A 13,101-nucleotide genomic window follows, 5' to 3' on the forward strand; every position below is an offset into this window, starting at 1 on the left:
GGGCAGCTCTGTGTAAATGATATTTGTGTTGAGATCTGAATGACAAGAAGAGCATTCTACCCAGATGAAACTGGCCAATACAAGGTGCAGAGATGGGAATTATATTGGCATGTTCAAGAACCGGAGAAACCTGAAGATGGGTAAGAAGATGAAACTGCAGTGAGGAACGGTTGAGACTGTGGAGACAGATCATGCAAAATTCTGCCAAGTAAGGAATTGGGATTTCATTCGAGATAAAATAAAACTATTTAATTTAATTAGGAATTAAATTCTAGCAAAAAGAAGCTACTGGAAGTCATTAGGCAAGGTAAAAAGGTGATCTGATTACAAATTTTTGAAAGCTTGCCTCTGGCCATACATGTGGCATTAACTGCAAATCAGGAGACCAAAAGATAGCTATTGCAGTGGTTCAGGCAGGAAATGATGATGATTGACACAAGGATGAAAACAGAAAATATGGAGAGAAGTGGAGAGAGTTGATACATTCAAGGTAGAGCTTAAGGAATTGCTGATAGAGAGGGAGAAGTTGAGAGATGAACAGATCTAGCCAGCAAAATCAAGTTTTCTTTTGTTCATGTTTTAAATGTCCATTGGGCATCTCTGTAGATACATCTAATAAGCTGTTGTATACAGTATATGGAAGTTCAAGAATTCTGGAAATTGCTGAAAGGGGCCCTAAGACTAAACCCTGGACATTTGGACATCACACACTGACATTTATGGAAACTTACTATAGGCCAAATATTGTTCTAAGTAATTCATAGGTATTATTTCACTACAGAGTGATTAAGCAACTTTCAGATGTTCAAACGGCTTGACAATGGAAGAGTCAAGATTTGAACTAGGCAGGTTGACTGTAGGAAAAAAAAAAGAGGAAGAAAGTAACAAGAGCAGTAGAAAGAAAATGGTAAATGTACGGTCTCATAAAAAGGGAGGAAGAATATTTGTGTTTCTCCTGGGAGAGACACAAAAAAAGGCCTTTCAGTTGCACAGAAGTAGCATGAAGAGGCAGAAGGACTCTACTACAGGCTTCTTGGATTTTTATAAAAGCAACACAAAAATAGAGCTTCAAAGGGGTAGCCTTTTCCAACAAAGTGCTGTGGTGAGTTAGTTCGGTCTGTTTAAGTGATTAATTTTCCCACCATCCAGGAAGTAGAAACCATCCTTAAGAAAGGGAATGTCAGCAGGTAAGTGTCTAGAAATAAAACTCTAGTGATATATCAAAAAAAAAACCCCAAAAATGGCCATTTCCTGTTCCATGATGCTATTTCCTAAGCTGCCCTTCCTGAGTCTTCATATTTGTTTAAGAAAAATGTCATTTTGTTATATTTGTCAACCTTTTATGAAAATGTGTGATTGTTCATTGCTTCAGACACATAAATTAGGTGTACCACTGACATATAAATTTATGATCATGAGATGGGGAAGGGTTCTCTGGGTATTAAGAACATGTAAAGTTTTTGTTAACTCTTACTTTATAGTCACTGGTGCTGCTCATGGCAATGTAAGGAGTGAAACAGGCCGCCATAGATATCCAGAAAAAGGCATTACTCATGTATGCCAGACTCCTTTGACGTGCCCTCCTGAAATCATGCAGAACATACGAGTTGATGGCAATTGGGTATATGATTCATTTCTACTTTCTTACCTAAACCACTCAAATAAACCAATCAATCTGACCACCAAAACATACTTCCAAGGTTCTATATGAAACTTCTTCCCCAAATTCATTTCAATAACAAGTTGCAACAACTTGGAAACATTGACCATGCATTGTGATTTACTCATGAAGAAACAGATTCCACAAGGTTGAATGAACTGGTTTATGTCCCACAGTTAATAACGTGTGAGCTAAGCACAAAACTTCTGCTCTCTGACTTTATGATGGTAATATTTAGGTTGATGTTTTAATGGACAATAGAGTATGTGGACTGTCAATGTTACTCTCAGAAATTGGTACCAAATCAATTTAGTTCAATAGTTAGAAAGAATCCTTGCTCTGGCTCAACATAATGCAGAAGCAGCAAGTTCAAGTGTCTTTGGGAACCTGGTAGTTATAAATGAATGAGTAGGAGGACGTTAGGATATAGAAGTGTTCAGGCTTGGAGAAAAACGATCAGCACACATTCCACATAAGGGCACTGAGTTTTAAAATTTTCAAAATCTGGTTTAGGTTAAAGAGGGCCTTGGGTTTTGCCAGCAGCTGTGGATGTGACCTATGATCAGTTGCCTTACTACATTGCAAGTTATCTTCTAATCATAAGGTCCAGTATTATGAGTTTTGAGATCTCCTGACTTCTCTCTTCTCTTAACCCCTCCTGAAACTCAGTGCCCCTCTGAACTTGTACAGCGTGTGGACTGCTTGAATAAAGATGCTTATGTGGATAGGAGACCATGAAAGGGGAACAAAAAGTACCAAACACCATATCACCCATTTGATATCTTTACCGGCAGTCACCCTTATTCATTTTCCAGATTTGGAAGATGTCTGTGGACAGAAGATGCACAGTTAGTCTCAACAGCCAGCCTCCTTACTCCAACTTGGCTCACAAATAAGGCCTATGTCCATGTTAGATTACACCCACCCACCCAGAGCACCTAGAGTTTTGTGGTGCTCAGCCTAGAGGGATTCACACAGAGACTCTCCTTCTCAGCTCAGCAGCTTGGTCAGGTGGCAACATGCAGAAGTGACTGCTTGGGAACACGTTAGAATACTCTGATAGATGGTTGTTACCTTTGAGTGGGGTCAGAAGCTACAGCAAGCTCTGCGCTTTAGGATCAAGGAGAATGTGCTTGCAGAATTATAGGAGGATGCCAGCAGCTCGGTGGGGACATCGACAGGGGTAATTCAAAGAGAATTTATCTGCACATGAGTGCAAGGTCAGTTGTGCTGGTGGGTAGCAAATATTTTGTAGATAATACATTGTTTTAAAGGAAAGAACTCAGGTCATGTCATTTGTTCATCCTAGGAAGCTCTCTATTCTTGGTGATCCAGATAATTGACTAGTCTCTTCGAATATAATAGCTAGTGAAACATACCCATATCTCTATGTGCTGCAGGTTTCCTCCGCTTAATAAGAATAATACTCAAAGTCTTGTTAGAACATTTAAATAAGATAATAAATCTCAATCATATGGTAAATACTCTGAATATTTGAGGTTAATTTAGGGCATTGCAGAAGCAGGGGACAGTTGTTTATGCCCTAGGACAGTGGTTGGCAAACTTTGGTCATGAGCCACATGTGGCTCTTTGGCCCCTTGAGTGTGGCTCTTCCACAAAATATCACGTGTGGGCGCTACCTAGATAAGGAATGTACCTACCTATATAGTTTAAGTTTAAAAACTTTGCCTCTCAAAAGAAATTTCAATCGTTGTACTGGTGATATTTGGCTCTGTTGACTAATGAGTTTGCCGACCACTGACCTAGAGACTTAAGAAAGAAGGAGGGTGGCTGAATGGGGCTTGAGAAACAAGTGGTATAAAGTGCTTAGGAAAAGGATGGGGCAATGCCTACTGCATTCCAAACCTCTGTGGCTTTCAAACACTGTGCAAGAGGTGCTCAACAATTTTATCATTCTTTTTTTTTTTTTCCTGCATTTTTCTGAAGCTGGAAACGGGGAGGCAGTCAGACAGACTCGTGCATGTGCCCGACCAGGATCCACCTGGCACATCCACCAGGGGGCGATGCTCTGCCCATCCGGGGCGTCACTCTGTTGCAACCAGAGCCACTCTAACGCCTGGGGCAGAGGCCAAGGAGCCATCCCCAGCACCCGAGCCATCTTTTGCTCCAATGGAGCCTCAGCTGAGGGAGGGGAAGAGAAAGACAGAGAGGAAGGAGAGGGGGAGGGGTGGAGAAGCAGATGGTGCCTCTCCTGTGTGCCCTGGCCGGGAATCGAACCCGGGACTTCCGCACGCCAGGCCGACGCTCTACCACTGAGCCAACCGGCCAGGGCAGTTTTATCATTCTTTCTGAAGAACCACAGAGGTAAAAGCAGGAGCAAAATTGTTCAACCACCTGGAAGAAGGCCACATCAAATAATGAAAACTGGAGACACCCTGGCAGGTCGGCTGAGTGGTAGTTTGTCAACCCCAAGTGTGGAAGTTTCAGGTTTGATTCCCAGTCAGGGCACACAGGAGATGCAACTATTTACTTCTCCCCCATCCCATGCACCTCTCCCTTCTCTCTCTCTTCCCTTCCATGGGTCAATTGAGTAGAGCATGTTGGCCTTGGGTGCTGAGGATGGCTCCCTCAGCCTCCCCCTCAGGAGATAAAAATAGCTTGGTTGCAAGGGGCCCCAGATGGGCTGAGCAAAGGTCCCAGAGGGGGGTTACCTGGTGGATCCCAGTTACGGTGCATGCGGTAGTCTGTGTCTGTATCCCTCCTCCTCTCACTTAGGAAAAAAAGAACACTGGAGAAGCTTGATTGTGTGGATTTCTCTGCAGAAGTTCTGTTCTGCAGCATGGAGTGTACCTCCATCTACAGAAGGAGTTGGGGTCAAAGCTGGACAGTACCCCAGAAACAATCACATAGGTCACTGAGGCTGTGGCAACCACCAAAATAGAAGATATTAGTAACAGATCGAGCTAGAGAAAGCAGGGATGCCTCCACAGCACTCTTTCTTTCCATTTCGATCCTTCTATTGTCCCTTTTTGCTTCTAGCTCCTGCAGCATTTTACCCAGAAGGGAGAGGAAGGGGGATGTTCCAGAGCAAAGTCACACTCTCCTTTCTACTCCATGATGTACAGTTATAAAGAAAGATGAAAGAGCAACTCACACCACCACCACCACCATCCACCCCAGTTTGAGTTCCTGAGGCCATAAATTGACCTGCAGTGTTTAGGTTGGATAGGAAATTGAAGCTTTGGACATCACTGGAATGATTCTTAATAACAAAAGTGATCAAGAAGCGATACAATAGGCCCAAGGCATCCTTAAAGAATACGAAGGGAGATCCAGCACAGTGAGATGGAAGAGATGACTCGAAGACGTGGATCCGTGCCCTCCTCCCCATCATGGAGACTGACTCACAGGATCTCAGCTGCTCTGGCCAATTATGTTTGAAACAGGAATGCTTCTAGTTCTAACTTAGCCACTTCTCCTGTCTACTCAAAGCTGAATGTTCTTGAATGGAGACAGTACATTCCCAGGAAAAGTAGTCTTAACAGCAACAACGATAATAAATGCATTTGATTGAGTGCATATGGTATTCAATGTTTACGTGTTTTGTTTCTCATGTTTACAGTAACTCTGCCATCTGCACCAAGTGCTCACATTGCCTCATTTACTTGTTAAGAAACCCCTGTGATACACTCTCTATCTGTATTTTTTGTATGGATTGTTAAACCAACGCCTGTAGAAGTCATTAAGGAGGCCACAGCCTGGCCTCTATGACTCTGGCTGTTTCAACCAGGTCCCACCACTTAGAGCCACAGAAGGTAACAGACCTAAGACCCAGAGGTATTTTTTCCTCAATTAATTGTATTTTCTGCTGTTTCATTGATCCAAAGTAATCCCATTTAAGTTTATAATGTTATATAATGATTGCTAAATATTATGTGTGTGTATATATGTACATATATAAGTATGTATGTATATATATCAATATATATAGTAATTTATATGTACAGGGTGGGGAAAAAGTTGGTTTGCAGTTGTTTATGTGGAAAATAATGCAGTAATTGATAAATAATAATATAAGAATAAACTCTGTTTCACATACAACTGTTAACCTACTTTTGTCCCCCACCCCATATAAAGTTAACTTATTCAAGAATAAGTTCACAAAAATTAACATGACGCTATTTCAGCATTTCAAGTATTTTTTTTAACTTCTTATGGCTCAGGATAAGGGTGATAATATTATACTTACTTCAAAATACGTGCTTCTGTCTGTCTGAATGTGTTCTGAAGAATTAAAAATTCCAAGTAGACCATTGCTAATGATATCCATGAGGACAGGAAAGCAATTCAGCCTTTTGGTATTGCATGCTATTGAAAATCTGTGCTCCTAAGATAAAACATATATGCATTCTAAGTCCTCAGAAAACCAACACTAAATTTACTGAAAAAATATGATAGAAAATAATTCAAATTATTGACAATACAATAAGGCGAAAGCACTAAACATAATATCACTATCAGTATTTGATTAAGTCCCAATATATGGCCTGACCAGTGGTGGCGCAGTAGATAGAGCATGAAATTGGGATGCGGAGGATCTGAGTTTGAAATCCCAAGGTCACCAGCTTGAGCATTGACTCACCAGCTTGAGCCCAGGGTAGCTGGCTTGAGTATAGGATCATAGACATGACCTCATGGTCGCTGGCTTGAGACCACCATCACTTGATTTGAAGCTCAAGGTTGCTGGCTTGAGCCCCAAGGTCACTGGCTTGAGCAAGGGGTCACTTGCTCTGCTGTAGCACCCCCCCCCATCAAAGCACATATGAGAAAGCAATCAATGAACAATTAAAGAAACTAACAAGCCACAATGAAAAATTGATTATTCTCATCTCTCTCTCTTTCTGTTTGTCTGTTCCTATCTGTCCCTTTCTCTGTCCCGCTCTCTCTGTCTCTGTCAAACACACACACACACACACACACACACACACACACACACACAAATATCTCAATATATGTATAGCAAGAAATCCAGTATTTTGGTCTTTACTGACCACAGCATCCGCCATGTGGCTAATTATGCACAAACTCTCACAAAACAAAGTACCTCACATGATTTTTAGAAGCAACACAATAAAATTCTGTAATGCAGCCTCGCTTTAACATAGCAGTAGACTTTGTTTCAAAATGTGATACATTGATTTTATAACTGAAGATTGAGTGCATACTTATAGAGCAGGACGGGGGCCACTGTTATAAAGAGAGCACATACTTCACAAATGCTGAGATTGAGTGGAAAATCATTTCACATATAGGTAAGTCAAGTCATTATGCTGTACATCTTAAATTTATCCAGTGCTATATATCAATTATATCTCAAAACTTGAAAAAACACACTAAAAATTGAAATTTTATATCTTTGGAAACCATATAGTAAGTATATACATTAAAAACATGATTTTTTATCGCAAAAAAAAAAGATGTAAGTAAATTATTATCTATATTAGCCAAACTGTAAGACCAGCTTTGAGCATGCCTTTTAACAATTATAAATAAATCAAGTGAATTGTGTCTAATCTATTTACTTAAAGCAATGTTTATTGATATTAAGTTTCCATATTTAAAACTGTTTTTCTGAATATACTGGTAACTAACATTAGTAAGACATATCAAGGACTACTTCAATTGAACATAATTTCTGATTTTATTTTTGGCATGGAAATTATTTCTGAAAATTAATTAAAAAGCTGGAAATCATCAAGCTTTGTGACACTAAACTGCCATTTCATTTGTACATTTAACATGATCTTCTCATCTTTTTCCATTTGTCTCACTTAGGGCTCTCCACCCAAGCTCCCACAGGGTCTAGGCAGGTACTATAAATGTGAACCAGTATGGAGATTCAGCAAACTCAAAACTAAAGGTTGAGTGTAGTAAGTTGGGCACCTGTTTTGCTGTTCCAACTGCAGACTGCCAGAATTGTCATTTGAAGGAATTTTTTTAAGAGAAGCCATAAACTTACATTTTTATGTAAATTATACAAATCTTAAATATTGTCAGATAAGGTAGTTCTTCCCAAACTTTAATGAGCACACTGATCTTCTGCAGATCCTATTCAAGTGTAGATTCTAATTCAGTTGGTTTGAAGGGGGGCCTGGGATTCTACAGTTCTAACAAGGTCCCTTACAATCCAATGATACTGATTCATGAACCACACTTCAAGTTACAGGAAACTAAGGCTTCTTTTTTTTTAACATCAGAGAACTAAGCATAAATACTTATTTAAAGATTTTACCTCTTTGTGTAAAGTGTGGCAGGTAGGACTTGAGCTTTTTTTCCCATAACAACCACACAAAATTCTACCATAAATTAAAAAAGTAAGAACTAATATATATACATTTTTTTGGTAATAGGAGCTGAGTCCGCAGTTGGTATTATGAACCAGGTTAATGTTTAGAGGATTCATCAAAATATCATTTGAGCTGAAATCCATTTGAAACCAAGATTTAAATTAAGGATTGAAATGGAATATGATTGTTAATGATTTAAATTCATTATTTATTATGGCAGGGCATGCAAAGTAATAATAAACAAAATCAAACTGTATTTTATTATATGTTGTTATATGGAGGTTGTGGGATAATAATTGTAGTCTAGCCTCTCCTCGAAAACTGAGAGCTATCCCATCTGCTGTGTCAAACTGACCTTTTGCATCAGTTGACATGTGTTATTCAGCTTGTATGTTCATACTCCATCTTTGGTGAGGGGCAGCAATTGGAGCTCAGCGTACCTTGTTATCACTTGACACAGTGATAGCACCATTGTATGACAATTCATTGGGGCCGTGTCTAGTTCCAAAGGCATCCACTTCCAAAGCTATGTTCTGTTGCCTCAGTGAATGTACCAAGTTTTCAATGCTTGACCCTACAAAGCAGGTAAAGATGAAAAGAAGCAAAAATATAGTAAAATGACTGTCAAATAATATTTTTTAATGAATCTAAATAGGCCCTGGTTGGTTGGTTCAGTGGGTAGAGCATCAGCTCAGTGTGCAGATGTCCTGGGTTTGATTCCCTAGTCAGGGCGCACATGAGAAGTAACCATCTGTTTCTCTTACCCTCCCTCTCCCCCTTCTCTCTTTCTTCCCCTCTCACAGCCTGTGACTTGATTGCTTCATGCTTTGGCCTCAGGCACTGAGGATAACTCGGTTGATTTGAGCATTGGTCCAGATGTGAGTTGCCAGGCGGATCCCAGTCAGGAAGCATGCAAGAGTCTGTCACACTATTTCCCCTTCTCTCACTTAAAAATAAATAAATAAATAAACAAATAAGTAAATAAATAATCTAAATAATGTCACTCAAAACAAACCATCATTAGGATTGTCTAAGAATTTCCTTAAAAGGGCAGAATTGATGATGTGGTACTAGAATCCACTCTGATACCAGGGATATGACAAGCTTACTTTACCTACAGGCTAGGCATTTTACTTATAATTGTTGCTAGTGTGAAATATTTAAAAATTAACATTGTAATCTTTGGAGGTATTAATCTTTTATATTCTTAGACATTTGGAACACATTTTCTTATCAGAGCGCAAGAATGCATTGCACTTTTAAAATGCTATGGAAAGACCTCAAAGATCAGTCAATGGTTTGCCTTTTTAAATCCCCTTTTATTGTTTGTACAATAAGCTTTAGGGTTTAAATAAACTTGCAAAATGTGTTCCTAAAACAAACTCTCCACCCTGGCCAGTTGGTTCAGCAGTAAAGTGCCGGCCCGGCATGTGGAAGTCCCAGATTTGATTCCCAACCAGGGCACACAAGGAGAAGCACCCATCTGTCTCTCCTCCCTTCCCCCTCTACTTTCTCTCTGTCTCTCTCTTCCCCTCCTGAAGCTGGGACTCCATTGAAACAAAGTTGGCTCAGGCACTGAGGAAAGCTCCATGGCCTCCACCTCAGGCACTAGAATGGCTCCAATTGCAACAGAACAACACCCCAGTGGGACCGAGCATCACCCCCTGGTGGGCATGCCAGGTGGATCCTGGTAGGGCGCAAGTGAAAGTCTGACTGCCTCCCCATTTCTAACTTCAGAAAAATAGAAAAAACAAACAAACCCACAAAACCTCTCCAACCCTGTATTTTTCATTTTTAAATTAATTTTCTGTCCTGACCAGGCGGTGGCGCAGCAGATAGAACGTCAGACTGGGATGCAGAGGACCCAGGTTCAAGACTCCAAGGTCGCCAGCTTGAGCGTGGGCTCATCCAGTTTGAGCAAAGCTCACCAGCTTGGACCCAAGGTCGCTGGCTTGAGCAAGGGGTTACTCAGTCTACTGTAGCCCCACGGTCAAGGCACATATGAGAAAGCAATCAATGAACAACTAAAGTGTTGCAACAAAAAACTGATGATTGATGCTTCTCATCTCTCTCTGTTCTTGTCTGTCTTTCCCTATCTATCCCTCTCTCTGACTCTCTCTCTCTGTCTCTGTAAAAACTATAAATAAATAAATAAATAAATAAATAAATAAATAAATAAATAAATAAAATTTCTTTTTCTCTATGCTGTCTTGGAAATCTCTCAACAAGGACAACATTAAAAAGTTGAATTTTAGCTCCACATTCACCTGTTTTATTGATGACCAGTAATTGTGTCAGAGGGGCTTGAGATGGTTGTCCCCATGAGAGGAAGTACATATTAGGAGACAGTCCCTAAGAATACCTCTTTTGATATACCTCATCAAATAGATATTCCAAAACCTGAGGGCAGAAGCTAATGCCAAAAAGCAGTAATCTGCATAAAGGAAAATGTAAGAGAAAATAATTCAAGTATAGCAACTTTTTGTAGGTTTTCATATTTGGGCAGAAAATATATATTATAACAGAAATAAATTACAAACACTAATCAAATATATCAATCATGCTTTTCGTCCCCATTTTCTTCTTTTCAAATGAGATGGTTCCTATGAAGCCATCCTTGGTGCTTCTGTCTCTCCAGCTGCCTCTCTATCCCCCTTTTAAACATTTTATTCAAGCTTATGAAATCTGCTGAGATTAGGGCTCTTCAATCTTTCTCTCCTCTGCCCACTTCTTAGCTCTGACTCAGTCTTGCATTTCTTCATTTGGGGGGACCACTGCAAGCTGGCATCACACCAACACCCAGACTTACTACACTTTGATACTTTTTCTCTTCGATCCTGATTTCTATAAATTACAACATTTTTTCATTCACTCAAGCTCCCAAGTTCAATTATTTTCCATTCATTTTTCACCCATATTTCTCTTTTCCAAGTGGTTGAAAATCTCTACCAAATCATCATTATTACTTATCTCCACACTCTCTTCTCTCTTCTACTTTTCAAGTTTGGACAATAATTATCTCTTAGCCCTGGCCAGTTGGCTCAGTGGTAGAGCATCGGCCTGGCGTGCAGAAGTACTGGGTTCAATTCCCGGCCAGGGCACACAGGAGAAGCGCCCATCTGCTTCTCCACCCCTCCCCCTCTCCTTCCTCTCTGTCTCTCTCTTCCCCTCCCGCAGCGAGGCTCCATTGGAGCAAAGATGGCCCTGGCGCTGGGGATGGCTCCTTGGCCTCTGCCCCAGGTGCTAGAGTGGCTCTGGTTGCGACAGAGCGACACCCCGGAGGGGCAGAGCATCGCCCCCTGGTGGGCGTGCCGGGTGGATCCCGGTCGGGCGCATGCGGGAGTCTGTCTGTCTATCCCTGTTTACAGCTTCAAAAAAATACAAAAAAAAAAAAAAAATTATCTCTTTCCTGTGTCCTCTTTCAGTACTGCCCTAAATGACTCTTTTCCTTTTATCCAGTGTCGACAATTTCCCAACCATTTGCACTGTTGCTGTATTAAGCTTTTTGGCATTCTGTTCTAATTATATCAAATGCCTGTTCAAACTGGAAAATAAAACTTTAATAATTCCTTATTAGTCATGAAGCCCAAAATCTCTAAGTCTTTGTGGTATATTATCAAAATTATTTTTACTTTTTGCACACTCTATGTTGCAATGAACTCAAATTCATAACAATTCTTCCAACTCTCCAAGCACCTATCTGCTCAGAACTGCTCTCTCTGTCTAAATTACCACCTTCTTTTCCCTCCTTAGCTAAATGTTCCGGTTTCTTACACCAACATTCAAATTCTCCCTCATGTAAAATTATTTTTATGATACCCCTATTTAGACATGATATTTCTCATTCTGAATGCTATAGTGGATAATATTGTCTCGTTTTGTACTATGCTTTTTTTTTGGCGTACATCTAGTCACCCTCAAGAGCTGAATCTCATGTCTGATTTATTTTGATGAGCGATAATTTGCCACAGTATGATGCAGAGTTGCTCAGACACATTGTTGAATGAATGAGTGTACTGGGTGGATAACAGGGCTTATGTGAGGAGGCATTACTCGGTGAAAAGACTGACGCTGTAGAGAACTGTAAAGGTTCCAGACAGTAACGTGAAGCCTTGGCTGAGATGTGGCCTGGCACAGAAGCAAGTCTTTGGGACAGAACTGAAGTGCTAATTCTCATGCTTCTGGTAAACTACTTCAGCCTTTGGATAAGAGCAGCTTCAGTGTGAAATTAAAAGAAAAACCACATACTTTATCTGTTTTAATTACATATCTACTTATGCAATTAAAAATTGGCTTTCATGTTATAAAGGCCATATACAGTGGCTGAAATTTATTTTATATGAGAACTCTTTTTCTCTCTTGCATTTATTTAAAATGTGCTGACCAAACATATCTGAAACACTCAGATACTCACATGGTCATTAGAGTTTTATTTTCATTCTTGAACTTTAGGAAGCGAACTTTCGCTATTGCACAGGTCTGCTGCCTCCAGAGAGCCCTGCCACTGACAGCTTTCTTCGTCTCATTAAAGGAAGACAAAACTTGCTCCAGCTCAACAAGCCTTCCTGTGTCTTTTGTCCTATCACTTTTTAACTGTTCCCCAATTCCAATACCTATAAAATGTAAAATCAGTAATTTATGAAGTGCCACATTTTAGATGTACATTATTTTGATTTCCCTATGATCATCTTTTCACCACATGGTATTAAAATAGAGTCTTGGTACAAGATACTAGTAATCTAATTTATGGTTTTGCTTGAACAACTGCTAAAGAACTGGGAATGAAACAAAAAATAAAAAGAAAGAAAAAGAAGAAGACTACACTACAAGAAAAAATTATGTAATAAAAGAAAATCTGGTATTTTCTGAATAAAAAATTTCTGTTTACAGCTTCAAAGAACTTAATTCACTTTTAGAGAAATCAGTTAAAAGAAAGCTATATTTAATCAAGAAAAATAATTTATTCATTGCAAGAGATAAACGATCTTAGTACTTCTGACCCAGATAGAAGAATGATACATAGAGAGCCTTCCCCTTCCCCTTCTGAAAATATAAAATTGGTAAAGATAACACTTTTTAGTATAGCCATGGTTGAAAACAAAATTGAAATTTTATCTTTTGGAAGAAGAACCT

The 13,101-nt window shown here is 39.7% G+C and overlaps 1 protein-coding gene across 1 annotated transcript in view; it reads right to left on the reverse strand.

The window, feature by feature from the left end:
• ABCA9 (ATP binding cassette subfamily A member 9) overlaps nucleotides 1–13,101 on the reverse strand; it is a 99,589-nt gene that overhangs the window by 40,870 nt on the left and 45,618 nt on the right. Inside the window, 6 exon segments of the mRNA XM_066386585.1 lie at nucleotides 1,475–1,583; nucleotides 1,694–1,818; nucleotides 5,871–6,008; nucleotides 8,409–8,542; nucleotides 10,236–10,402; nucleotides 12,383–12,580. Coding sequence (XP_066242682.1) covers nucleotides 1,475–1,583; nucleotides 1,694–1,818; nucleotides 5,871–6,008; nucleotides 8,409–8,542; nucleotides 10,236–10,402; nucleotides 12,383–12,580 — 871 coding nt within the window.

This window comes from Saccopteryx leptura, chromosome 5 (genome assembly GCF_036850995.1).
Source record: "Saccopteryx leptura isolate mSacLep1 chromosome 5, mSacLep1_pri_phased_curated, whole genome shotgun sequence".
In the NCBI taxonomy this organism is placed as follows: Eukaryota; Metazoa; Chordata; class Mammalia; order Chiroptera; family Emballonuridae; genus Saccopteryx; species Saccopteryx leptura.